The 27,984-nt window shown below is 38.7% G+C and overlaps 2 protein-coding genes across 2 annotated transcripts in view; one reads left to right on the top strand and one right to left on the bottom strand.

The window, feature by feature from the left end:
• The window catches only part of nle1 (notchless homolog 1 (Drosophila)), a 15,766-nt gene extending 12,715 nt beyond the window's left edge, over nucleotides 1-3,051 (bottom strand). Inside the window, exons 1-6 of the mRNA XM_077242789.1 lie at nucleotides 2,945-3,051; nucleotides 2,614-2,754; nucleotides 1,378-1,595; nucleotides 1,182-1,261; nucleotides 1,011-1,087; nucleotides 826-923 (exon numbers count right to left, since the gene is read on the bottom strand). Coding sequence (XP_077098904.1) covers nucleotides 826-923; nucleotides 1,011-1,087; nucleotides 1,182-1,261; nucleotides 1,378-1,595; nucleotides 2,614-2,748 — 608 coding nt within the window. The 5' untranslated portion in view covers nucleotides 2,749-2,754; nucleotides 2,945-3,051. The remainder of the gene's footprint in view (nucleotides 1-825; nucleotides 924-1,010; nucleotides 1,088-1,181; nucleotides 1,262-1,377; nucleotides 1,596-2,613; nucleotides 2,755-2,944) is intronic.
• Nucleotides 3,008-27,984, top strand: ltn1 (listerin E3 ubiquitin protein ligase 1). Its single transcript, XM_077242767.1, has 30 exons — nucleotides 3,008-3,130; nucleotides 3,753-3,959; nucleotides 5,361-5,459; nucleotides 7,238-7,468; nucleotides 7,590-7,642; nucleotides 7,831-8,011; nucleotides 8,397-8,570; nucleotides 9,279-9,469; nucleotides 9,695-9,842; nucleotides 9,914-10,648; nucleotides 11,165-11,206; nucleotides 11,321-11,510; nucleotides 12,157-12,396; nucleotides 12,559-12,712; nucleotides 12,844-12,991; nucleotides 13,100-13,307; nucleotides 13,489-13,648; nucleotides 13,756-13,860; nucleotides 14,527-14,669; nucleotides 14,768-14,903; nucleotides 15,856-16,000; nucleotides 16,263-16,473; nucleotides 22,042-22,279; nucleotides 22,996-23,076; nucleotides 23,646-23,832; nucleotides 24,109-24,280; nucleotides 24,778-24,998; nucleotides 25,091-25,285; nucleotides 26,298-26,465; nucleotides 26,959-27,984. Exons 1-30 carry the CDS (start codon nucleotides 3,089-3,091, stop codon nucleotides 27,019-27,021), a joined length of 5,268 nt encoding a protein of 1,755 aa, XP_077098882.1. The 5' UTR covers nucleotides 3,008-3,088; the 3' UTR covers nucleotides 27,022-27,984.

Here is a 27,984-nt window from a genome sequence, read left to right as displayed (position 1 = left end):
TTGAGCCACTGTAACCACTTGGAATATTTTAACGATATCTTTAATAACTTTTCGGGGCTGGCAAGTTTCAAACCCTTAGAAGCCTATGGAGGAGTGATCCAGCTCTCAGATTTAATCAAAAATATCTTAATTCGTGTTCCGAAGATGAACGAAGGTCTTACGAGGTTGGAACAACACGAGGGTGAGTAAATAGTGACAGAATTTTCATTTTTGGGTGAACTATCCCTTTAACAAATATAAAACATAGACATGTATTAATACTTTGATTTCAAGTAGTGGCGAGATCTTTGAAAGCCAGTTGGAATATATATGATATTATTCTATTTCATTTAAAAGATAGTAAAAACACATACACAACAATCATACACAACATACACAACAATCATCATGCTGAAATTAGAAATAAATCATTTGAGAAAAAAAAAAAAAAATGAAATACAAAAGCACACCTCACAAGATCTCACAGCTGGATTTGACAAAGTTAGCAAGATACGTGAAATTAAATGTTTATTAAATATTCAAAGGCCTGTTTAAATTATATTAATGCGTATTTGCAGAATGTAGATGATAGTGTTTTCCTTTCTATTATGCATACAGTTTAATTTTTTATTTTTACAGCTTTGTCTAATAATTTATTAGCCAGAACTGTAAAACAGAGATATTTAATTAAAGGTAGGGTAGGCTTTTTTTTTCATAAACACTTTTTGTTATACTGGTTGAAAAACTCTTCACATCCTGATCTTGTCGGCTGATGCAGATAATTAAAAAATGCCAAATATCGGCCGGCCGCTAATTACAAGTCCTAAATGATTTTTCAAAACTCACAGGTGGAGAGGTTCCCAGCATAGCCAGGTGATCCACTTTGTATGTCCCGTTAAGGTCTTTCCAATCTGACTTCCTGTGATCGGATCCCACAAAATGATCTGCAAAAAACACATCAGATACAAAACAATATCTTAGACCTAAATAACTTATAGTACACTGGAATTCCAGTGACTTGACATGCTCACCTGACTGTTTTTGCACCCTGATGCTAATTTCTTGCCATCTGGAGACCAGGCAATGGATAAAACCCAGTGTGTGTGGCCTTATGAAACATGATGGACAGAATGTCAGATGATTGGTTTAACTTACAGGAGGACGGTATTTAGTAACATCTAAAGGTTGTGTGATAAACTGACCCCTAGCAGTGTGGTGTGGTGTTTCTGTGCTCAGATCCCAGAACCTCACTGTCGTGTCTCCAGATCCACTGGCCAGATATCTGAATAACCACAAAATAATAAAAAAGCTTTATCTGGATGCATACAGTCTGATTTATTATATATTTATCTGTCTTTATAAAAATTTGCATGTAATATTACTGTTTAATCTACTTGCTTTCCTGTAGGGCTAAATGCCACAGAGATGACGGCCTCTGTGTGGCCCTCCAAAGAGCTGGTGCATCGAGCCACGGCCCGCACACGGAATACGGCCTGCGGCTGGTACACAACTGGCAGCACCTGCTCAGTCTCTAGGCCCAACGTCTCCACACAAGTGCCCAGGGACGACACCACCTCTGCATCTTTAACAAAGAACAGGAATGGCACAGGCTCCTCCTGTACAGACAAAAAGATTATGAAATGATAAAAGCTGCATCATTCATAACCAGCCTCTAGTCATCCAATGTAATGCAACAAAATATGTTTTCAGGCAAAAGCTATTCATAACTCTATTTTATTGTACAGAATACACTGCGCAAAAGGATGGTTAATTAACAATGATTTGTTGATTTTAATCGGTAGCTGACAATTACTTTTTTTAATGGAATATTGCAGTATTTATTATAAATGATTAATCCATAAACATGATTTTTTAGAAATTCAGGTTACCTCGTAACCTTTAATCAAAATAAATTCCCCCCCTCTTACAGCCACATCTCCTCTCTTATGACATGTTTCCTGTTATGTTTCCTCTTATGACATGTTGCCCCACCTTCCTGGCGTGAAGGTGGGGCAACTCACATGATATCACAGCAATAGCAAACCACAACCATCCAATCAATTCCAGATGAACAAAATCAAGTCCCGCCTTACATTTTTCTCTTCCAACAAGCCTTTCACTCGGATATATGTCACATTAGGGAAAAAAGACTATCTAACAACTTCCGTTTCATGCCAACTTTAAAATGTTGGAAAAAAGGCAAAGTACAATTTACGTGCTGGTTACGTTTTCTTTTACATTTTTACATTACATTTAATTTTTGGCAATTCACTCAAATAGCTCAAAAAGACTATACTCCAAGTAAGCAATATATTTAAACATAAAAAAAATATATGTAATCAAATGTAAATACTATGTAAAATGTAAGTATTACATTATTTACTTTGCAAAAATCAGAAAAAATATGTTAAAATAGTTTTAGATGAAGTATGCCACACTACTATCACGTTATGTCAAATACACAAATACAAAATGAACATACTGTATAATAACACATTAGGATATATAAGTGTTGTTATACTTTATAGATTGCACTTAACTACGCATACAGGACAGGTATACTCTACAATTCAAAAGTTTAAGTTAAGTGAGATGTTTGAAGCACATACTCCAGTCCATCATTCCTAACGTTACCTTCTGTAACAGTGCGTTGCAGACCAGCTGTAGTTTGTCTGGGCTGATGTCCAGCGGCACATCGAAGGGGGATCCGAGCACCTCACCGCTCTCATCCTGGAGCTGGATCAACACACGCTCCACGTCCGCGCTCATCCTTGCCTTTAAACCCCAAACACATCGACATAAATACTAACTTGTCAGTTTTAAAGCACGTGAGGCACGAACGTGTGGAACAAGCTATTTTTCAAATCAAATATCTGTGAGTTAAACTTTTATAAATTGAAGGAATAAACCGTAATTCCATATTTATACATAACACAACACCATCCATCTACAAAAACAGAAATACCTGTCGTTATTGATCACAGCTCACTTCACGTGTGCAGCTAACAGTATTTTGGACGCACGTAAACTGCGTGTGCGTGACATCATAACCGCGCGCCTAGTGTGACTGTACTGAAGTCGGAAAAGCAGACGCTCAACCGACACGAGAATGGGTGGCAAAAATAAACAGAGAACGAAAGGAAATGTTCGAGTAAGACCAATGAAAGCTATTCAATTAGTAGTAATCTTTTCTAACTACAAGTCAACTCGTTGAAATTTTCTAAAGTCCGTGTAGTTGACTGAATAACAGGCCAGTGTTGTAAACTGTGACAGCATGACATTGCTCGCTAAAACAAATCGCTATTATGTACTTGAGCTATCTAATTATATAAAAGTAATGTTTATGTAACATTCGATTTGGTAAGATCTTCGTTGTCTTGTCTGATATGTAAACCTGTGTTCTTGTAATACTGACGTCACGTGTTTGTCGTGTAAACAGGCAGAAAGTTAATTACTTAGTTCCCATTAAAAAAAAACTAGGACCCTGCTGGACTTTGTTGATAAGTTTTAGTTCTTCTAGTTCATTAATTATTTATAAAGCACATTTAAAACAGTCCTTTGGGGCTGAGCAATGTGCTGTACAGGAGTATGACAAACACGATAAAGAAGGTGCTACTCTAATCTGTGCAGGCATACTAATAAAAATAGGAAAGTGCACTAGTTGAGCAACCTATTATGATGGTGATTACCTGATTATACCATTGGGCCGTAGTCATCTAGATATGAAATGGTCATGAATGTGTAATGACAGCCCTGTGTTTTCTCTCTTTCAGCCGTCCAGCAGTGGCAGAGCTGCTGATCTGTTGGCCAGAGAGAGTGGTGTCGTACCTGGGTTTGTGGGATTCGGTGTCTCAACCTCCAATGATCCAGGATATGTACCTGCAGTACAGGGGGCTGAGGAGATAGACAATCTAGTTGATGCAGACTTCCGCATGGTTCTACGGAAATTGTCCAAGAGAGATACAGTCACAAAATTGAAGGTATCATTTGTTGTGATTGATTGGAGCACTGTTTCACTGTCTAGTGTCACAAATACATAGTGCCTAGAGGGTAAATGTTTGGTCATTGTTTGAACAGTGATAATTAACACTTAAAAATGTGGATCACTAAGCACCTAAGCACGGTCAGGGTCTCCCACACATATTTTCATAGCCTGTTACCTCTCACTGTCTTGATAGTGGGATATTTAGCACACTTTTTATAATTTGAAAGCTTAAACAGTCAAAAACCATCCTATGAAACTGTTTTGAATTTGAACATGCCTATACTACTGGAAAAGGTTCTTTAAAACCCTTTAGCGGGCTCAGTGTTTTTAATATATACTTCAGATTTGTAAAATATCTTCGATATGGCTTTGATTTCCTATAATTTTTTTTTGTAGAATATATATTTAGTATATATATATATATATATATATATATTTTTTTTTTTTACGTTTGAGCAGTAGGCCGACCTAATATAACTACAATACAAAAGTACGTTTGAGCAATCTAATACAAATTGTATATCTTTCTTTACATTTTTGCCTAAACTTATATGAATATATATATAATTGAAGTGCTTTCACTTCTGATTGTAAATTTTAAAAAAGAGACCAACCTTTTTGCCTGTATTGTTCCAAACCATTCACGAATTACAACCATTTCAGTTCAGATCTATCCTGTAAAAGGGGGTGACAGTTAAAGGGGCTGTAAGCGATTTCTGAGAAAAACTGTTGATATTTCAAATCAGTTTGTTTTCAAATTGTTGTCCGTCACCAGCAGCACACCCGCTCCAGACAAAGTAGACAATAACACTAAAAACTGTCATGTTACTATAGCTAACATTACAACAACAGTAGGCTATATCTTCAATGTCACTCATGTATGGAGCAGAAACAACGCAACCTCTGCGTCCGTTTTTAGGCCTTCCTGCTTATGTCTCTTCAGCACTGGAAAGCGTTTCTAATATTAACGCGGGTCCTGAAGCTCTTGTCTGATCATAACCCTTCTTTTTCCAGTGATATTCCTCTGACCTTTTCTTATTTGTAATGTCTCTCAGCCATCTCTCTTTCTACAGTCTTTCTTCAAATCTCCCTCTTAATCACTGTCTCTCCTCACCCATCATGAGTGTATAAATTGAATTGAATTGAGTGGACACACTCCCTACTGCTGATTGGCTACAAGTGTTTATGGTCCCCAGTCTGATCCACTTTCAACGGCGTTTCTCAGAAATCGCTTTTACTGCACCTTTAAGACCGCTTGAAGACTGTGATAAGGTTACATGTAGTGAAAGACAGAATGCCGCAACACATTATTTCCCAATATTAATTTATATAAACATTTCATTTCACTGACTCAGAAACTGAATGGCTCATAAATGCTGGTAAATGTGTATTTCAGGCAGTACAGGAGTTTGGAGCAATGTGTCAAGAGCGACAGCCTGATGTTGTAAAAGGTGTCCTCCCATATTGGCCTCGGATATACTGCCGAATATCAGTGGTAAGAGAACAATGACAAGCCTGTCGTTATATATGTGTAAATGATAATGTTAATTACATAATTGAATAAAACATTTTGTATTAAAGGGGTGGTAAAACACGATTTCACTTTTCTAACTTTAGCTAGTGTGTAATGTTGCTGTTTGAGCATAAACAACATCTGCAAAGTTACAGCACTCAAAGTTCAAAGCAAAGGAAGATATTTGCTTTAAAAATCTACAGCAAACGACCGGTTTTGGACTACACGACATTCCATGGGATATGCTGACGTCAGCATATCCCATTATTTGCATAAACTCCTCCTCCGAGAATACTTAATAAGCCGGGCGAGGCCATTTTATTTTGCTGTTTTGGACATAAGTTGTCGCAATGTCGTCAAAACGCTGCTGTTATTTTCATCCGGATTGCAGGTCCGCTTTGTTCAGCCTTCCTAGGGACGAGGGAGTTAGGGATCAATGGTTAAAATTTATTTTTAACTCGGTCCCTCATAATTATTACCCAAATCTCGCTCTCTGTGCTGCACATTTTACGGAGGAAAGCTTCCACAATCTTCGCGAACTCAATGCAGGATTCGCACATCGGCTTGTCCTGAAAGATGGAGCAGTTCCAACTTTAAAAACAGAAGCTTTTGTTTACGGGCCACAATCTGTAAGTATGATTTATTTTTCGTCGATGTGTTTTCCTGTAATAGTTCGTATTGTTAATTGTACGTTGTAGCAAGGAAGTAAACAAATGACAACGCTGTTTGGCTCTGCTGGTTTGGTATGCTCATTCATACTTAACTTTATCCGAAAAACGACTAACGTTATAAACTTTTTTTTTAATCTCAACAGCGAACTTGGAATTAGTTTAAATTATTCTTTGATTAGAGCTTTTATGTATCGTTTATCGCTTGTTTATCTACAGGCATTCTAAACATGGTTCTGTGTTTGATTTGGAAGCCGATGTTTAGTGTTCGTTTTGAGTTAATAGTTCTGTCGACAGATATTTGTCAACAATAGTTCTAAAAATACAACTGTAACAGGGCATACAGTCAGAAACAATCACTATAGATCCGCAGTCTTTACTCAAAAAAATCCCTTTGAGGACTGTAGTATAATTTGTTAGAACGATTATATGAAATTCTTGTTCATGAAGCTTTTTTTTTTGTAATTCTATAATAATTAGTACAATTAAATAACAGCATATCTAAAAAGCAATGAGAGAACAACAAAAAACAATGCTTTCTGATACGTCGTTTAACAGCCGTTCTTGAACAGGTTCTGCTCGATCATCTTCACTAACGTTTCCCCGGGTCCGATTGGTTTTATTGACGCCATTGTTTAAAATACACCAAAGCGCAAACTACCGGTAAAGGTACGGGGCGTGACGTTTCCGGGAGACATGCAATAAACGGTTAGCGAATCACAACACACTGGGCCAGCTAACTAATCTGAGCCCATTGCGTAAGTTTTGAGGGACTGGCTTCACAGAACCAGGAAACCATCAGACCGTTTTTACAAGAAGGGACAGAGCAGTGTAGAATAAAGGTAAAATATATGTAAAATAATGCAATTTTTAAAAAACGAAGCATGAACACATGTTACAGTGCACCCCACAAACACAATCAAGCCTTCGAAAAAATGCGTTTTACCACCCCTTTAAATGAAAATGTTTCTAATTTTAGCATAAAATTACAAACTTGCTTGTCTGATTTTTGGACCCCACTGTATTTAGAGGCAGCCATCTTTTCCTTTTGTTTGCTGAACATATGTATTTATTATTATATAATTTTATCAGGACCATGACCGCCGTGTGCGAGAGGCCACACAGCAGGCATTTGAGCAGCTGGTTTTAAAAGTGAAGAGGAATCTGGCCCCCTACCTGAAGAGCATCATGGGTCACTGGCTCATCTCTCAGTGTGACACATACTCTCCTGCAGCCTCAGCCGCCAGCGCTGCTTTCCAGGCCGCATTTCCCCTGAATAAACAACCAGAGGCCATCAGCTTCTGTAAAGATGAAGTCCTGAGTGTAAGATAAAGCTCATCTGTAGGCTCATAGTGAGACAAAATGAAAATCTGCAGAAATTTTGATGCTTGTACTTGTACATTGCTTAGCTACAGTTTTTACATACATCCTCTGTGATTCTCAGGTACTCCAAGACAATTTGCTGAAAGAAACAGCTAACACTCTCAGTGACCCTCAGTAAGTGTATGATATGTACTGAAATAACCTGATGTGACAGTGGTTTTGCTTTTGGTCATTTTATGATATTTAAAAAATCATACACTGTGTGTGCCTCACGTATAATAATAGTTTTAGTTTATATGTTGAATATATATGTTAATTATGTTTAAATATGTAATTTCAGTGTTGTTGTTTTTTTTTTGCAGGAGTGTGCCAGAGGAGGAGCGAGAGGCCAAGTACATCCGTCTGTTGACCAGCTCTTTGCTGGCCCTGAAGAGACTTCTGAGCATTTTACCTGAGCAGGACAGAGAGCTGCTAAATGAGCGGCTGATCCAACTCATCACAGAGGGCAAATTCTGGAAGTACAGCAAACACAAGAGCCCACAAGTGAGCAGTGTAGGGTGTATCTTAAACAGTTGCGACCATGACAAACAACATGTGACAAGACATTTTGATGTTTATTTAGTTTTTATTTATGATACTTAACACTCACATTAAAATGTCACTGGCCCAAAATCCCCCTCAACATAGCTGTATATTAAACAACAAATATTATCTTAATGGTTGTTAAAATAGATACGCACACTATTTTACTTTCGTTGAGGAGCGAAAAAGGAAGAGTGCAATGTTATCAAAATATTGATAGGTATACCAAAGTATATCTGTGAATTATTGCCTTTAATTATTGCTTTGTGCTATTTTTTAGCCGTTCTCTTTATGATTCACATTAGATGTTTTAACGGGATTCATAGTTGTCTTTTGTTTGTTCTAGGTTCGAGGGGCGTATTTTGAGCTGATTGCCTCCATGTGTGAACAAACACCCCAGCTGATACAGGCAGAAGCGGCCCGAGCGTGTTCTGCTGTGCTGTTGTCTATCGACGACACAGACCCGATGGTGCTGCCTCCTCTGTGGGAGGCGGTCCTCCATATTCTGTCCTGTGTTGATGTGAGACTCTTAATAAAAAATATTATATACACTACCATGCAAAAGTTTGGGGTTAGTAAGATTTTAAAAAGAGAATAATAAAGAAATATAGAAATTAACTTATTCAGCTGTGATCAAAAATGACAGTAAGGATAATTAAAATGTTATAAAAGATTTTTATTTAAAATAAATGCTGTTCTTTTGAATCTTTCTATTCATCAAAGAACCCTGAAAAAAATAATAATCCCAAATATTAAGCAGCACAACCTTCTTCAACATTGATAATAATAAGAAATGTTTCTTGAGCAGCAAATCAGCATATTCGAATGATTTCTGAAGGGTCATGTGACTCTGAAGACGGGAGAAATGATGCTGAAAATTAAACGGGAATAAAAGTTATTTTACATTTGAAACAGCCCCCCCCACACCAAATAAATGCCTTCCTGGTGAGCATATGATACTTTCAAAAACATTAAAAAATCTTACCGACCCCAAACTTTTGAATGGTGTGTAAATAAATCATTTTTTATATAAAAAAAATATTTTAAATAACAAAAATGTATAGTATGATATAAATCTCACATTTTAAAGCTCTATCATAAACCCACATTCATTCTAAAATCAATGTGTTAATCTTTTGCATTCTAATAGAAATTTCATTGCACCTTTATCTGTTGTCTATTGTCAGTGGTTATTCAAATTCATTGCCATCATGTGAACTCTGTGCAGAACTGTTGGACGCATGTCAGTGCCAGGAAAGGCATGATGCCGAAGCTCTGGGTGCTTCTTAAAGAAGGAGGTCGAGGTCTTGCAACATCTCTGCATCCAAACCTGCTGCCATTTATAAGCAAACTGCCAGCAGAGGTCACACAGCCCGACCTGGAGTTCTCTAGAACATTCCTCACATCCGTCATTCAGGGGTAAAGAATGTCATATTCTTATTTGTATAGTCATTCATGTAGTCATGTCATTGCAGCAGAATTGCCTGCTTAAATTATATATCCTCCCATGACCCTTAGTATTAAACAGGATGGTGTAGTTTTATAAATACAAAATGTTTTTAATTCAGAATACATGGCATTAATTGTTGTGCTTTGTATTATAATTACACTCAGTTTTTATTTATGCTGGTATGTTTGTTCCAGATTGTCGAGTGAGCGTGCCACGTCCAGTCCCTCAGAGAGTGCAGCCATCATTTTTGCCACGATGGAGTGTCTGCGGTTTATCATCCTGCAGAACGCCGGAGACGAGCAGGAGCAGAAAAGCATCCAGAACATGCTGATCTCAGAACAGGTCTGTGGGTCACAGGCAAAAGTTCTCTCTAAACATGCTGATGTCTCATGCATTGATCTCTCTCTCCACAGCTCCTGCCATTGATTGACAGAGCTCTGGGAAACCCATTTCTGCAGACGGGTCCTCTGTTTCCTCAGGTCTCAGATATGCTGCTTTCCTGGGAAAAGCGGATTGCTGGAAAAGAGGCTTCCACCTTTCAAAGACTGCTGTCAGACTTCTGGGAGGGTCTGGGTCGTTTGTGCACAACCTGCGTGGACTGCGAGGAGGCCGAGCGAACTGCACTTGAGGGCATTGCATCGCTCCTGCAGATTATGCATAACCCGAACAGTGCCAGTAAACGGACCAAGAAGAAAAAAACTGTGAAAATTTGCATCACAGACCAGGAAGAAAGAGGCCAAGGGGAGGAACCTCTGATGGAAGCTCCAGCGGTGGAGGAACAAGACCGTCCTTTGAGAAATGGACACCTGCTGGATTTGGTGTGCCAGCTGGCGGAGCTCAACATGGTGTACGTGAGTGAACGAGAGTCAGAAAGGCACCTGCGGTTTTTGTCTCAGCTGCTCGGGGCGTTCCCGAGCCCTCAGGTGTTCCAGGTGCTGCTGAGGCCAGAGGAAATGAAGCCTGAAATGGGGTCGGAGCTCAGGCCGCTTGCTGAGAATGCAGCTGTCCGCTTCCTCCTGCAGAGAGTGGCTTTATGGTTAAAACAGGACGGCAGGAAGGACACTGACTTCCTGGTGGACATGATTTTCAGTTCCCTGCAGTGCTGCAGCTCCAGTGATGACAAGACACTGATCCTCAACCACATCAGTGTAAGAGATCTACATTGGGATGCTTCAGGGATAATATTATATAATAGAATATAATATAACATTAAACATTTATACAAAGGGCTTAACGAGTATGGGTTTCTGCTTTACCAGACTTAACATACATTTTTATTTTTAGAAATGTATGTTTATATTTGCTTGAAAAATAACATTTACATTGCCGTGAAACAGTTTGGGGTCAGTATGATTTAAAAATAAATTAATACTTTTTTCCCAGCTGGAATTCAGTAAATTGACCAAAAGTGACAGTAAAGTTACAAAATATTTTTTTATTAAAAATATACTTTCTCTGCATCCAAGAATTCAGACTGTTTTCAGTTATTTTAATAATATTTGTAATAATATTCAAATAAGTGCAGCCTTGGTGAGCATTAGAGAAAAAATGTACTGTCCCCAAATATATATTTAATTAAATACTAAGCTTTTTCTTCCATCAAAAGACATTTTCACTTTTACATATGTAACATCAATAATCATTTATTTGTCTCTTCATAACAGAGGGATTTGAATTGGAACGTGACTCTTCAACTTATTGAAAAGGTACGTGTTTTTATTAAAGGGGTTTTTCAATTAGGTTACATTTAGCTTTACATTTAACTGTTTTTTTATATTAAAAAAAATTGCTTAATATACTCTTGACTTTCATGACACCAGGCATGTGCAGATCCTGTCCGTTTGGAGGTGTGTATCGGCTGGCTGAGGGGTCCTGTGTTAGGGGAGAGGTTGGTGGGTCTGGCTGGAGAGCTGTGTGTGATGGGTCTGCATGGATCTCCTTCTTCATCATCCCATCATGTACACGGCTGGCCCCTCATCAGCCTCGCTCTGTCACAGCAGCACAATAATGGTAAATTACTACACAACAACTACATCCTGATCTAAAACATTTTGGAGTTAAAGGCAAAATTGACCCTATTTACTTTACTTTACTTATTTATTAGAAACATAAGTTTTGGGTTGGTTATATTTTTAAATATTTTTGAAAAAAGTTATATGCTCACCAAGGTTTCATATATTTAAATAAAAAAACAGTAAAACATTAATATTTATTTAACATGAATGTATAATACGATTTTTCAGCATCAATTATTATTACACTGCAACTAGGATTTGATGAGAGTTTCATCGAGTATTGCTTATATGGGGTACAATGCTTTTTGTGTACAATTTTGTAATAAATAAGAAAGTGCGAGGTGTTTTTGGAGGTGAGGAAGAGATTTAACCAAACTCTATTCCAATCAGGACTATAACCTTACCAGGAGACTTCTCTCTTCCATACAAAATGGAAAGAATTTATTTGAAATTAAAAACATCATAAATGTGTTAACTGTCATTTAATCTATTTAATGCATTCTTGCTGAATGAAAAAAAGAAAAACATACTGACCCCAAACTATTATTCATGTCTCATTATGGTAGTTAAATTGACATTAAAAGACTTTTAAAAGTCTTTTTCTAAAAATAAAATAATACTGTTTCACCCTCTCTTTGCAGAGCCTCTTATTGGTAAGGTGCATGTTGAGCAGATCATTGACAAGCTTCACGCCACCCTGTCAGAAGCAAAGGGCATGTCTGACGCCGGAAACATGGAGCCGCTGGTCACTTTCATCTCTGATGTGGCTGCCACCTTCTTTTCTTCGGTTAAGGGCTGCCTGCTGCTGGCGTCTGCAGAGGAGCTGCTTATGACTGTTTTCCAGCTTTGTGCACAAGACCAAACCATCACTCACCTCTCAGGTGAAGACTGAAGAAAGCGTTTAATTGTAGTTTGTGTGAAAAAACAGCTTTAACAGTTTCTGAATGTGTTAATGAATTCTGAATACCTTCAAATATTACACAATGTTTTCTCTTCATTTGCGCGCATTTCTTTTTAAATGCATGTGTGGTGTTTTCCGACAGATGCTCTTCTTCTGAAGCTTCAACATGCCTACACAGCCGGCATTCAATCATTGATCACTCACCTGGGCGCAGGGGTCACAAAGGGTACCTTCCTCCGCAATGTTGCTCTCTGGATTAAGAGTCAGTTGCTCAACACATCACTGACTGTCAAAAGGTTTGGCCTTCTCTAACCATCTTTAGATAAATGTGCTTTCTCCAAAAGCTGTTGCTTTTTTGGTATTTAGAAAGTTTGGATGGATGAATTGTGTGGTAGCTTGTCTAAATCTCGTCTGTTATTGAATTCAGTCTGCAGGTTCTGGTGCAAGCTGTAGAGAGTCTGGCTCAGACCATCGCCTTGGCCCAGAAGACCAGCTGTCTCCTGTCTCAGTTTATCTGCTGTCTTGCTCCTACTGAAGAGGAGTGGAGCCGCATTAGACGGGCCCTGCCCCCTCAGGTCCTCAGACAATTACAAATAACATTCACACATTTTGAGAGGAAAATAGTTGAAGTATAGAAGATAGTTTCTCAACATACTATTTATTTGTCATTGTTCTCTCTGCAGTGGGTGAGACACCCTCTGCTGTGTGGTCGTCTCAGAGTCACTGGTGAAAAACCCTGCATGGACGTGTGGAAGATCAGGGCGTCTAACCGGCTTCCCACGCACCTGTGTGTAAGTGCATTATTGGGCAGAATCATCCTCACTGCAGCTTCACCTGAGGACCTGCAGATGGAGGCAGACTTCTCTGAAATTCCTGATCTCAAATATATAGGTGAGACTCATTTATTTGTCTAGCTCTTGGTAGCATTGTTTTTGTAAAATAAATGAATCTTTCTTTCTTTCTTTCTTCTGGTAAAATATTAATTTAGACTGTTTTACAACTAAAAAAAATGTGGACAGAAGATTTCATGTGATCAGGTTTTTTTTTCTGCTTTATTTTTACAAATATGTAGTTTCAGAGATTTTCTATGGACTTCAGTGGTGTGAAGAAATGGAGCTCTCACCCCTCGTGGTGTGTGAATATCATAAACTGCTGCAGTCCTGGAGTTTAGAGCAGAGAATCCACAACAACAGCCTGAGCAAAACCACTCTTATAGACATGCTTTTCACAAGGTGAAATGTGAATTTTCATTAGTAATGGCCTAGATTTTGTATAAATGTTTAATTTTGTTTTTAGAGAGCAACATTTTTAAACCCCTTTTATCTTTTTTTAATCACAGGTCACAAGAAGAAGGCTCTCTCTGGTCACTATCTCTGGCAAAATATATGCAGAACAGCGAAATGGACCCAAGTGACATCAAGGGCTTATATGGCAATATAGAAAAGTAGGACATTTTCTTTGTTAGCCTCTTATGCTCACCAAGGCTGCATTTATTTGATAAAAAATACAATAAAAACAGTAATATTGTCATGTATTATTACAATATAAAATAGCTGTTTAAATAGCTGTCATTTTTTTTTTCCTGTGATGGAAAGCTGATTTTTCAGCATCATTACTCCAGTCTTCAGTGTAACATGATCCTTCATAAATCATTCTAATGTGCTGATTTTTTGCTTAATAAGAAAACATTGAAAGTTGTTCTGTTTAATATAACCTAATATAACCAAAAATATACTTTTTGGTCAATTTCATGCATCCTTGCTGAATAAAAGTAATAATTCCTCTAAAACAAATCTTTCTGACCTCAAGCTTTTGAACGGTAGTGTCTGTAACTGTAATAGCTGATTCAATACTCATAGCACTGGCCTCTGGGACAATTCTAGTAGTTTCTCTAGGCTGCTTCAGAAGCAGTAATGTGTTAAGCAGCATAAGCTGATGTGACAAATGTGTGAATGTGACCATTCTCAGGACCCAGAGGAACCTCAGCCAGTCAGCTTATACATATACACATGATTACTGCTGGTCATTACCACAGTGTTTTGGTGAGAAATGTCAGCCAAACCAGGTTGTAACGTTCCTGATAATTCTGTGGCTTGTTTGTGTGTGTCAGTTTCTTTCCCCTCTCAGAACACCGTGTGAGTACGGTGCAGGCGCTGTGTCCATTTCTAGCCAGTGAAGAGAGAGAATCCCTCATCGCCTTGTGTGTCGCAGAGCTCCTTAACTGGCAGGACGGAGAGCAGGATTGCATCGATAGTGAGATACAGATCATATCCATACTGCACATGATGAGTCACATAGGCTGAGCAACACCAATCTCACTCACACAACTGATGTGAAAAATGAATGTGTAGGTGTGCGAGGCTGTCTGGCCGTGCTGCTCTGCTGTCTAAAGGCCAACACGGATGTGGAGGAAGAGATATTACTGGCTGTCGTAGACACAATTGCCGAATGGAGGAACAGTAGAGAGAAGTGGTTTCTCTTCAACAGGTGAATCCATGCCTCAGTTATGTGTATCTCTGTAATGAGGAAGACGGCAATGGCAGTCATATTTATTATGTCAGAGCTATGGCCGTGATGCTCTTCTTTCCACATTTTTTTAGTAAAAGAAAAAAAAGAAAATTAGAGTAATAATAAAAATGTACATCTTTAAAGGGTCATGACATGGATTTTTATTTATTTATTTATTTAATATGTTCATTGAGATTCACTTATAATGTTATGAAATTTATTGCACAAAAAAAAAGAATTTTAAAACTATTAGTTGATTTTTTGCTCTAGAGGCAAATGTACTTACACATTTAAGCATTCAAAACTTAGTCTCTTACTTCTGCCAAAATGGATAAATTATTTTGATGACCAAAAACAGAAAAATTAACAAAACTTATTAACTATACCCGCTTTACTATATCTTTTAAGTAGAAAATAAAAAATAGAAAAGTAATTTGCAATAATAAAAACAGCTACCATAATCATTTTAGATTTAGACTTAATAATAATACATACACATTTTTCTTACAATGCTTTCAGAGAAATAACATGAAACGCAAACTGAAAAATAAATAAACTATTTCCTATCCCCTTAAATCTTCCAAAATAAAGAATGCAAAATATAAAATGAATTAATTATATAAATTTTATGCATAATGAAAAATAATAGCTGTCATCAAAGATGTGAAGCAACTTGAAATAGAAAATATAAACATTTGGCTTAGAATGCTTTTTGTTTTTGTTTACATTTTGTTAATCACCAAAAAATATTTCCTATCCCCTCTTTATATCTCTCAATATAAAATGAATAAGTAAATTAATAAAGTATAAGTATAAAATAAATGCCAAAAAGCAACAAAAACTATTCAAGTTCGTTGTTTTTACAGTCTTATTTGATTCAGATAACGCAGGGTCTAATAATCTATTCTCCTTTTTTTGTGTCAATTTGCAGTGACCTTGGAATGGTTTCCGCTGCAGGGCTTTCATTGGCAGTAGAAATTATGCGCTTCCTGTGCTGGATGGTGGATCATTCTCCCACAGTCTTCGGAAACACTCATTGGGATCTCCTGCTCTGCTCAATGTTGGCATGGCTTGAGGTGATATTTCTCTTTCCATCTTCATTAACACTGATTTTATGCAATATTCAGACTCAAAGTGACACACTCTCTGTCCCTTCCAGATATTTCTACCCCGGTGCAAAATCAAATCGGCAGTTTGAACAGATCTTATTTTAACACAAGGTGTAAATAAGATCTGAGATGCTTTATGGCTGATCTTATAAATAATCACGCCTAATCTGAGAACCGTTCTGCATACGGACGGCAATCCAAGCAAATGTCGTTTGTGTCTTTTTCACAGACTACCAGTGAGAACACCGCTGTATTCTGGAATCCATGGGTTCAGCTGTTTGTGTGTGCAAACTGTGAGTTGATTGTGAGGCTTAGTGAGTTTTTCACATCGCCCCCTACTGGTGTGGAGCAACTTCTTCCAGAGCTGACCTCAGAGTGGAAGGAGTTCTTTTTGGAGGGAATTCACAACCTTCTATTCCCACTGCTTATTAAGATCCCCAGTGAGTCATCTTAACAAGAACTTCTGTGGTTGAACAAGAAAATGTTTGGATTTTAGTTAAATAACTTTTTTATATTTACACTTTATATTTTATATTTTCCATTCAGTTTTATAGTTAAAAACAGTAATATTTGTAAAATGATTATAATTTAATTTGACATATGTCAAATTAAATTATAATCATTTTACAAATATTAATTTAATTAAATTGTTTTATATATTAAGTGTCTTCAGTCACATGATCCTTAAAAATCATTCTAATATGCTGATTTTATTCTCAAAAAAAATATTATTGTTATCAACGTTGAAAATAGATGTGCTTCTTAATATTTTTTTTGAAACTGACACATTTAAAAAAATCTTATCAAACCCAAACTTTTGACTGGAAACGTAAATGTTTCAGGAAATTCAGGTTTAAGACATGCCATCTCAAAAATACAGCTGAAAATATATAAAGGTGCAACTTTTCTGAGAAGATTTAACCATCCAAACGGTCTAACAGCTATGGCACAGCATGCTATCACTATAAAAATATCCTGTTAAATTTGTGATGTATTACTTAAACGATAAAAAACGTTTCCGGTTACTATCGTAACCTTGGTTCCCTGAGAGGTGGGAACGAGACATTGCGTAGCTTTGCTGCGGGAACTCCTCCCTTCTCCTCTTTTGTTTAACTCTTATGGGCTAACGCCAGCTTGGAACAGCTGGCCAATTGTCGTGAAGTATGCAAATACTGACAGGCTCACGGGCAGTATAAAATGCATGGATGCGACAATTGCGTCAGAATCACGACTGAACGCTGCACAGCTGATCGAATAGCGAACACACCGGCTAACGCAATGTCTCGTTCCCGAGTCTCAGGGAACCGAGCTTACTAAAGTCACCGGAGACGTTCCCTTTCGAGAGCGGTAACTCAATATTGCGTAGCTACGCTGCGGGAACTGTATTAAATCCCGCCGTGAGAGTAGTGAAGATAAGCCTGGGGAAAACGGGGCCAAGCTATATCAGCCACGGAAGAGTCAGACACTCAGCCAATAGCCGCACCACTAGGAGTGCTCGCATCTGATAGGTGGAACTAGACCAATGAGACATCATCCTATCAAAATTGCATACACAAACGCAATGAAAGCGAAGGCTGCACCGATCCAGGGCAGACACAACACAATAAGCACTCAAGCATGAAAGTAAACACAGTGTCAATGGCGTAAGCGGTAACAACTGTATTAAACACTAGTAGCCATATACACAACATATAGTCAACAGCATATAGCAGTAACCACTGCGTACAACTAGAACAGTTCACAATACATGTAAGGGATTTAACTCGCCGAAAGCACCTGAGACACCACAGACAGTACATTCAGGATGTACAATCTGGCGAAGGTGTTCTGAGAAGACCAGCCAACAGCAAAAGATAAATCCTGGATAACATACCTCTAGACCAGGCCCACGAAGAGGCAACAGCCCTCATCGAATGAGCTCATATGTTAGGGGAGACCATCTTCCCCTGGCACGCGTAAGCCAGCGCGACAGCATCCACAATCCAGTGAGAAAGTCTCTATTTTGAGACCGTTGACGTCTTTACCTTAGTACAGCAACCAAAGCACACGAAAAGCTGGCCCGACTGAAGGAAGGCGCCTGCGCGATTCACATATATCCGCAAAATCCTGATAGCGCAAACAGTGCTCTGAGCGTCAGCGTCACGCGAGGAACAAGCGGGCAGAGAAATATACTGTGCTTTAGGCATGTTGCCCCGTCTCGGCCGCAAAGTAACACTAGTCGCCTGTCTGAAACAGATAATATCACAGTGCATGAGAACACGTGTATGTCTCCAATGTGCTTAGCTGAAGCAAGGGCATGGAGCAGAGACGTTTTTTTTCTTTTCAGGGAGAGCTCCTTAATAGCATTTGAAACCAAGAGCTCAAAAGGCGATAGAGAATGAGCCCTCAAAACTAGAGCTAGATCCCACGGCGGCACTGGAGGCGGCTGTGAAGGACATAATCTCCTCGCTCCCCTGAGAATCTGACCACCAGAGCATGCCTTCTGATCGATTGCCCATAACCCGGGAACGATACGAAGCAGTAGTGTTGTGCTACTAGTCTTGTGAACCAGTCTGTGCTGCAGGAAGCACCAAACATCCGCGACCGGGTCAATGTCAGCATCCTGGCACCATTATCACCAATCACAGAGTAGAACAACAGCCAATAGCGTCGCTCCTCTGGGAGTGCTCACAGCTGATAAGCAGGGCCAGACTAATGAGCTGCTCAGCACAAGTACACCAGAATTGCATATCAGCTAGATTCTTAGGCTGTACCGAACAATACAGAGCAGCATAACAGCATAATCACACATAAGTATTTACATAAGCACAGTATCAGCGGCCGTATCGACGACAACTGTGAATATACGTAGTTAGATCAGAATAGCCATTTGCACTGTAGAATACTGGGCAACATAACAGCATAAACGCATACCAGTATGTACATAAGCACAGCGTTGGCAGCCGTAGCGACGCCAACTGTGAATATACGTAGTTAGATCAGAATAGCCATTTGCACTGAAGAATAGTGGGCAACATAACAGCATAAACACATACCAGTATGTACATAAGCACAGCGTCAGCAGCCGTAGCGATGACAACTGTGAATATATACGTAGTTAGAACAGAATAGCCATTTGCACCGAAGAATACAGGGCAACATAACCGCATAAACACGTACCAGTATGTACATAAGCACAGCGTCAGCGGCTGTAGGTACAACAACTGTGAATATATGTAGTTCAGAATAGCCAGATGCACTGAAGGATACAGGGCAACATAATGGCATAAACACATATCAGTATGTACATAAGCTCAGCGTCAGCGGGCGAAGCGGCAACGACTGTGCAAACCCATTGTCAAGATTCAAGACTAGGAGATAATTAAGGGTAATCACTCACCGAAAGCATTGTTTTGTGAAGATCAGCTGGTTGCAAAGCATACATCCCTAAAGATGCACCTATATGGCCCATGAATAGGCAATAGACCTTGACGAGTGAGCTCACATGTTAAGGGGGGTCTTTCCTCCTGAACGTGTGCTAGTGAAGTGCACCATCTGATACTAGACCCGAGACCCATAAACCGAGTCCTCCATCCCTCTTGGGCACAATGAAATAGCGGCTGTGCACTTCCATTCTCAAAACTTTTTAGGTGAAACGCCTTGAATAACTGTCCACACTTCTAGAAAATGACAGCGGCCATATAGTTCTATGGCCGCTGTTGCCAGTTTGTAGACTGGAGCCCTGCCCCAGCCAGGCTGGCTGCCGATCGGGCACGAGCTATGTCGTGCACGGCGGGGGAACATTGGCACTCTTGCGATTTTCCATCGGGAGGCCAATGTTGGCACAGACTGCGGCACAGTGTTGACTGTATGAGGAAACGGCCCTTTGTGTGAAGGGATATGTGCTCTTATTGTGGAGCTCACACAAACAGCACACAAACATTGCAAATGTCGCCTACAGGAACAGAGGGGACATGATGCAGAACACGGTGCTTGGGAACAAACTCTCTCCTCCTTTTGGATGGTCCGTAGGACGAAGGCTTGGCAGCCAAGGACGGCGCTTTCCATGGTCCGTGACGCTACATTTCAGTTTCTGCCCACTGCCTACAGCGAAGATCCGGCTCAGGGCAGAGCCGCAGCGGGCTACTCAGCCGATCTTAGGCGGGACGAGGTGCCGACAAAGACAGAGACCTCGACGAGGGTTGGAACGAGCAATGGGGCAATATTCGTGACTCATAGCCTTCGCGCTTCTGCACCTCAGAGAAATGCACAGTAACTGACTCCACGGGGTCACTTAGGAGGCCGGAGGGAATGATTGGAGCCTTTCTTTTTCAGCCAGATGAGCCGTGAACTAGCACGCCTTGGACTGCAAGCTGAGATCCGCTCCCAGAGACAAACGGACGTGCACAAATGCACGGCGACAGTCTCCTTGACGGGGGGCATGCGCACAGAGCCGTAGGCTTCCACGTTGTCCCTTTAGATGCGAGCCGATTGTGGACCATGACTTTGCCATGTGCTCGTGGACGTCGTGGAAGAACTGAGTCCTCCTCCTCGAAGCAGCCTGGCGGCGGCTCGACTGAACATACCAGACTTCATTCCTTTTTACCGGTGCATTTCGCGTCGAGTCCAGTGCGTCTGCGAAAAGGACCGGTGAGTGGCAATGGTAGAGGACTATGGCCCCAGGCCTCGTCGTCACCGTTGTTTCTGGGTGGGGGAGGGGAGGTCCCACCATCAGCTCGCTGGCGGCAGTGGGGCTCGACCCCGTAATACTGCGCCTCGGCAGGCGGCGCAGTACTCGTAGGTGTGGGGCGGTCGATGGGGCCCGCACAAATCCTGCAAAGGTTAGCCATCGAATGCAAGGAAGAAAAGGGAACTAGTCCTCAGGTGCAACTTCAACGATGACAGCGTGAAGAAAGAGATTCTGACACAATTGTCGCGTCCATGCATTTTATACTGCCCACGAGCCTGTCAGTATTTGCATACTTCACATTTCCTGCAGCGTAGCTACGCAATGTTGAGTTACCGCTCTCAAAAGGGAACTGTTATGTTGCAATATGAAAAATATGGTGACAATCTTTCTAGTCTTACAGGATGGCATTTTGGTATATTTTACAACCTATAATTGCATATTTCATAAAATGATCAAATATTATTATACCATTAATATAATTTACTTATTATATTATATTATTTCATTTACTTTAAAATTTACTTATAGCAATACAGGTGGAATAATAGAAACCCACATGATGAATCGTAAGCGGCCTTTAGTTAAAACATGCTGGCGACACTTTACGATGAGGTTTCATTTGTAAACATTAGTTAAATACATTAGTTACCGTGATATGAACTAATAATGAACTATACTTCTACAGCATTTATTATTCTTAGTTAATGTTAATCACAACATACATTTTTAGGATCAAAAGTTGTATATCTGTTATCATTAGTTGATGCACTATGATAAGCATTTTTATTAACTAACATCAACAGGTTAATAAACGCTGTAAAATATAGCCTATTGTTAGTTCATATTAGTTAATGCATTAACTAATGTTAACAAATGGGACCTTATTGTAATGTGTTACCAACATGGCTAATACTTGTGTATGATGGATTATATGCAAAACATCATCATGTAACACACGACACTAAACAACTGCAATAAATATAACCTAAAAGAACACAAAACACCCTAAATTCTCGGAATGTCCTTATGTTTTTCATCAAAAATTGTATGGTTATTCATAGTTTCTTCTTGCAAAAAGCATAAATTTGACAGTATTTTACGGTAAAATGCATATAATGTTATAATAAACCATTTACAGTTTTTCACAATACAGTTGATGGTAAGGTTACAGTTAAACAATTAACTTTTTTTCCCGTTTTTTTTTTCAGAATCTTTTGAGTTTTAATTACACTGTAAAAAATGTTTTTGTATAGAAAAACAATCTACACTTTTGATATATAATGGGAACATGATGTCTTTTGGTTAACAGACTGCTTGAAATGTCAAACTTTTGTCTCAGCGGACTTTACAGAGCCTGATGACCCTTTGTTCCCCCTGCCGGTGTTGGGGGCGATGGGGGAGGCTCTTACCTACATCCCCGTGGAGCTGCTCACACAGAATAAACTTCCTCCTCGGTTTGTAGCCGACCAAAGGAGCAGTCTGCCAGAGCCCCTCCAGACCCTGCTGAATACCCTCTCGCCCCTGCTGCTCTTCAAAGCCCGCCCGTTACAGCTCGCTGTCTACCACATCCTGCACAAGTACAGACTCTATTACCTTCTTTTACTTAAGATTTACTTTTAGTTCAACATAATACATAGATATACTCTAAAGGCCCTTTTATATGATCAGCAACTATGAGCACATTAACATATGACCAAACTCTTAAAGGTAAAAACAACCCGTTTAATACTAAAGGGTCAGTGAGAGGGCAGAAAATGGTCATGTTAAACTAAATTACAACTGTTTGTGCTGCTAGAAAACTTGTTTAACATTATAATTGTACTTTAGGGTAAAAAATAAAATGAAAAGTGTAGAACACCACATTAAGGAGTCAGTATGTGTCTTACCACCTTGACATTATCTTTGTTTTCTACCTGTTCTGCAGCGTCTGCAGAAACGCTATAATGGACTTTCCTGTAAGTTGCTTTGGTGGGAAAGTGTCTGTCGAGAACATAATTGTAAATGTAATTGAAATGAATACTCCAAGGGACGGGCAGTTTTTGCATAGCCTTGAGGTCATATTGTACGGAAGAAGTTTTATCCACAATACGTTCTGCTTTGGCTTTAATTAAATATGCTTCATTGAGAGCTCATGCCTCTGGGAGAGGAACAGTTTTATATTCCAGGGGGATAGCTGAGATCACCTCTGTGCTGTTGCTGTAATGCTATGTCCATTACAAGACTTTGAATGAGCCTCAGCGATGACGTCAAGTCGTCTCAGGAGAAATGTGAGTGATGTGTTCGTGTCTTACAGGGTGATGCCTTTGTTGCCAGAGAGTGACAGCGAGAGTGCCAGCGCTAAATCTGAGGATGAAGATGGAGAAGAACCATGCTTGTAAGACACATGAAGATGCACGCACGCACGCACGCACGCACACACACACACACACACACACACACACACACACACACACAGTGGCCCCCAAAAGTCTTTGAACATTTAATGCTAAAAAGATGCCATTTGGTTTGATATTTTGGCATCCACCCATCCATTTTAATATTATTATTATTTAAATCATTTTATCAACAATTTGTTTTTATTATTATTTAATAATTGTTATTGTTTATTCTTGCATTATCTATTTATTGTATTAACTAAAATGTACAATATCTAAAATAATGCAATAAAAAATATCTAAATAAAACAAAACACCCTAATGTACATTATTGATAAGAATAATAAAGAAAAAATTTGTTTATATAAAGTATAATCATATGTGACCTCTGGGAATGTCCTTTTACTGTAAATTTATGTTTTTATATTATTATTATTATTTATTTTTCATCCATCCATCCATCCAACCATACATTCATACATACATACATACATACATATACATTATACAAGTTTAATGGTTGCCCATCTCCCGCATCTAGGAGACTTACTGTGTGCACTTCCTGCAGGTCTCCTCCGGCAGCGTTGATGAGCATTCTTTCTGCCACAGAAGAGCTAATGGAGAATATTCTAGGTGGTGTGCAAGTGGGCGAGTTTGCAGTTGTACAGGCCCTCAGTATGGAGCACTGCTGCATTCTGGGATATCTTCTGTCCTGGAAACTCCTTTTTACCTTCTTCAAGGCTTCTTCATCTCATGTGAGTAAATTATCAGTGATAATGCTCTGTAAAGCTGTCAATCATTTCCTCATCCTTTCTGATACACTTCTAACACAGACATTTTAGAGGTTAAATTGAGGTTCAGACATGCCCATTTCATTGTGACATAATGATATATTGAGGCATAATGTCACAGGAATCCGAAAGGGCTTAGGAGATGAAAGCTGTGTAAATGTGAAGAAAGGCCACAGTACTTATTTGTAACGCAAGCAAGATGTCTTTTGCATAGCGAAAACATCTATCTTTGTGTTTCAGCTGCGAGCTCAATACTCTCTGCACCTGAAAAAGACTCGTTCTCTTCATAAACTACTGCTCCACCTATTCCGTCTGATGCCAGAGAACCTATCAGTGCCCGGACAGCCAGCAGAACCCTCAAGCAAAGAACCAAAAACCTTCTTCACTGAGACTTTGTCTCTCTCCCCTCAGAGTATGTTGCAGAACATTAATAACTGTGGTTCTCACTGCAATGTTGCTAAAACTTTATAAATATATTAATGCAAATTATTTTAATTAAAACATAAATCTATTTATTTAGTATTGTAACTAGGCGCAATTATTTTGTTTGTTAGTATTATTTATATACTATTATATATTTATTAAACAATTTTTAGTGTTTTTTATATTTCTATTTATCTATCATATTTATTTCAGTTTGAGTCATTTTAGAATTTAAACTGATTTGTTTCAGTTGTTGAGGCAACTTTTCAATTTTTTACAGTATGTTTTTCATCTAATTTTTGTTTTATTTTTGTTTTATTTCACTTATCGAAAACAATTTTAGTTTTAGTAAACAATACCAACACTGCCTTCTACCTGTGACCTGATCAGAACAGACCAACAGATCAGTTGACCTCCAGTGATTTATAACATTTATGCATGTCTCTCATATCTGAGATCATCTCACCAAGTGTGTGTGTGTTGTAGAAACTGAAGGTCTGCAGTTTGAGGTTCCCCATCTGGCGTGCTCCGTGTACTATGGTGCGCTGAAGGACTTGCCCGCAATGGTGCGTCTGTGGTGGAACAGCCAGGAGAAACGTGTCTTCAGCACGGTGGATAAATTCACCAGCAAGTACGTCAGCGGCGTCTTGTCTGCGCAGGAGATCGCCTCTGTGCAGTCCAGCACCCAGACTTTTGAGAACATGATGGTAAGCCAGGGTGGAGAGTTTAGTTCAGGAAAAGGACGTGCTCTGTGCTTAAGTGGTTTTTTGCATTGCATTGATGCGTTTTGTGTTCACAGGTGAAAGCGCGCTCTGCCACACGGGAGGTGATCGCTACTTACTCTGTCGACGATATCTTCATCGAATTGGTGATACAGCTGCCTCAGAATTATCCCCTTGGGTCTATCTCAGTGGAGAGTGGGCGGAGAGTGGGTGTGGCCGTTCAGCAGTGGCGCAATTGGATGCTTCAGCTCAGCACGTACCTCACACACCAGGTACAAGAAGTATAAGTGTTCTCTGTATAAACCTTTTAATATAAACGGTAATAGCATTTAGTTGAAAAGTTTTTTGGGGTCAGTAAGAACTTTTTTTTTTTTTCAAGGTTGCATTTATTTGATCAAAAATATAGTAAAAACAGTAATATTGTAAAATATATTTACAAATTAAAAATACTTTTTTTCTATTTGAATATATTTTAAAATGTAATCTATTCTTGTCATGGCAAAGCTGAATTTTCAGCATCATATCTCCAGTATTCAGTGTCACATTCTAATATGATGATTTGCTGCTCAAGAAACATTTCTTATCAATATTGAAAGCAGTTATGCTGCATGTTTTTGTGGAAACTGTACATTTTTACATGTTGTAAAAAAGAAAATCAGCATCATTTGAATAGAAAGTAAAAAAAAACAGCAATTATTTTAAAGAAAAATGTAATTGAAATTTAAATGCTATTTTTTTATCAATTTAATACAACCTTGCTGAATGAATAAATTTCATTGATAAATTTTTTTTAAATCGTAATGACCCCAAACACTTGAACATAGTGTATAAAGAATCGAGAAACATTTGCGAAATTTTAATTTTAAGAATTAATTATTATTATCTCAGAATATTGTTTTTTCACCTATAAATATTCCTACTTCATGCACAATTTCACCTTCAGTTTCCTAATTTGACAACTTTTGAAAATCGTATAAAAAAACAACTGGCACTAAAACACTGTCATACTACAAAGCAGTGCTGCTACAGAGAAGCTAAAATAGCTTCCCCAAAAGTACACAAAGGACATCTAAGCCACCACTTTTTAAAACATTTTTTTTATAGATGTGTCTTTAAGTGGCCAAATACTTTTTGAAGCCACTATAAATGTTGCCTTACCTCTTTAGGTTGAAATTCGCCCAATTGGACTGGTTTATTAGAGTAACAGTCAAATAGTGCTTAATATGAATAATAACTGAAAATGCCCAGACTAATATAGATGATGTGTTGACTTGTGTCTGGTAGAATGGCAGTATTCTGGAGGGTCTGTCGCTGTGGAAGAACAATGTTGACAAGCGTTTTGAGGGGGTGGAGGACTGTATGATCTGCTTCTCTGTCATTCATGGATCCAATTACTCGCTGCCAAAGAAAGCTTGCCGTACCTGCAAAAAGAAGTTCCACTCTGCCTGTCTGGTGAGTGCCGCATACACCATCTCTTGATCTTCCATTGTAGTTATTTTTAGATTAATGTATTTTAAACGCAGAGTAGAAAGTGTAGTTTTGAGCATTTAATGTTGTTTTACGAATTTTCAATTTACATCACTACCTAGAATATCTGCAGGTCAAGATGAAACCCATTTTACTTCTGTAATCTGACTTACATGGTCAAGCAGGATATTCAACTGTATTCAGAAAGTAAATGGGCTCAATTTTGTTCGTAAAATGTAAAAAAAAAAAATGTATTGGTAGTGTGACTGCATCCCTTTCATATCAGAGGTTTAAAATCCTATAGAAGGTCACTATAAATTGAATCATTTCCCCTCCGCAGTGAAGTCCTCAATCCGTCTCCATTTATTACTCCATTTCTGCAGATATTTCAGAATCAGCAAAATGTGCAACCTTGAATGTTCTCGTGCGCTTCTCGTTCTTCACTGACTGGTTGTTTCCATTTTCTTTTATTCCACAGTATAAATGGTTCACGTCTAGCAACAAATCCACGTGTCCTCTGTGCAGAGAGATGTTCTTCTAAGCTCTGTCTCCATGGACACAAATAATAGGTGAATGATGTCCATGGTGAAGCTGACTCAGAAAGAAATGTTCTGTTTGTTTGTTTTGTACATATGATTTTTGCAGTGCTGCAAATTACCATGGCCTTTTAGTTTCTGACTCTGAAGATGTATCCAACAACATCCATCACAAACAGCGAAATAAACAGTCGGAATTCCAGAAAACAAAGTGCCGGACTGAATTAAAGACAACTGGACAGGACGATGAAGACTGAACAAACATATTCCTGGCCTTAAAGGAATAGTTCACTCTTAAATTTACATTTTGTCATTATTTAATCATCCTCCTGTCGTTTAAAAACCCGTTCATGTAATTTTTTTTTCTGTGGAACACAGTATTTTGAAGAATCTTGACACTCTTCTCCACAACACATCTGTCAAGCTCCAAAAAAGAAAACATCATAAAAATAGTCAGAATGAATTATGTGCTATATTTAAGTCATATGATAGATTTGTTAAAAGCAAATGCCCAAAATTTAGGTTGTTATTCTCTGAAATAAATATATTTTTTGCACATAAAGATAGATTTAGAATGAATTGGAATGATTGGTCTGGAATGACCTAGGTAAATAATCACAAAATATATATTTTTTTTGCATGTGAACTATCTCTTTAAATTCAATTGATGGTTTGTCACATATCTGGTTTCATAAATTTGCCATTCATTCTGGTGAAATCATACTGCTCGTAGCTTCTGCTAATGTGGAAAATAATGTATTTTGCTCTGGTAAATGTGGGACCATATGGATGATGACCTGTGTAGAAATAATGGGCATAGTTTTGGCTTTTAAGCTTAGTTTGATTATATTTTGTATGGTGGCGCAATGCTGTATGCAGCAAAAAATTTGTTTGTTAGATCTTTAGTAGTCATTGATTGTGTAACATGACACACAATCTGTGCTCCTGAAATACAGATGTTTATCATA

This window comes from Siphateles boraxobius, unplaced genomic scaffold (assembly GCF_051911475.1).
Source record: "Siphateles boraxobius isolate OS27281-9 unplaced genomic scaffold, OSU_SipBor_1 25, whole genome shotgun sequence".
Taxonomy (NCBI): domain Eukaryota; kingdom Metazoa; phylum Chordata; class Actinopteri; order Cypriniformes; family Leuciscidae; genus Siphateles; species Siphateles boraxobius.
This window is presented reverse-complemented; position numbering and strand designations above follow the sequence as displayed.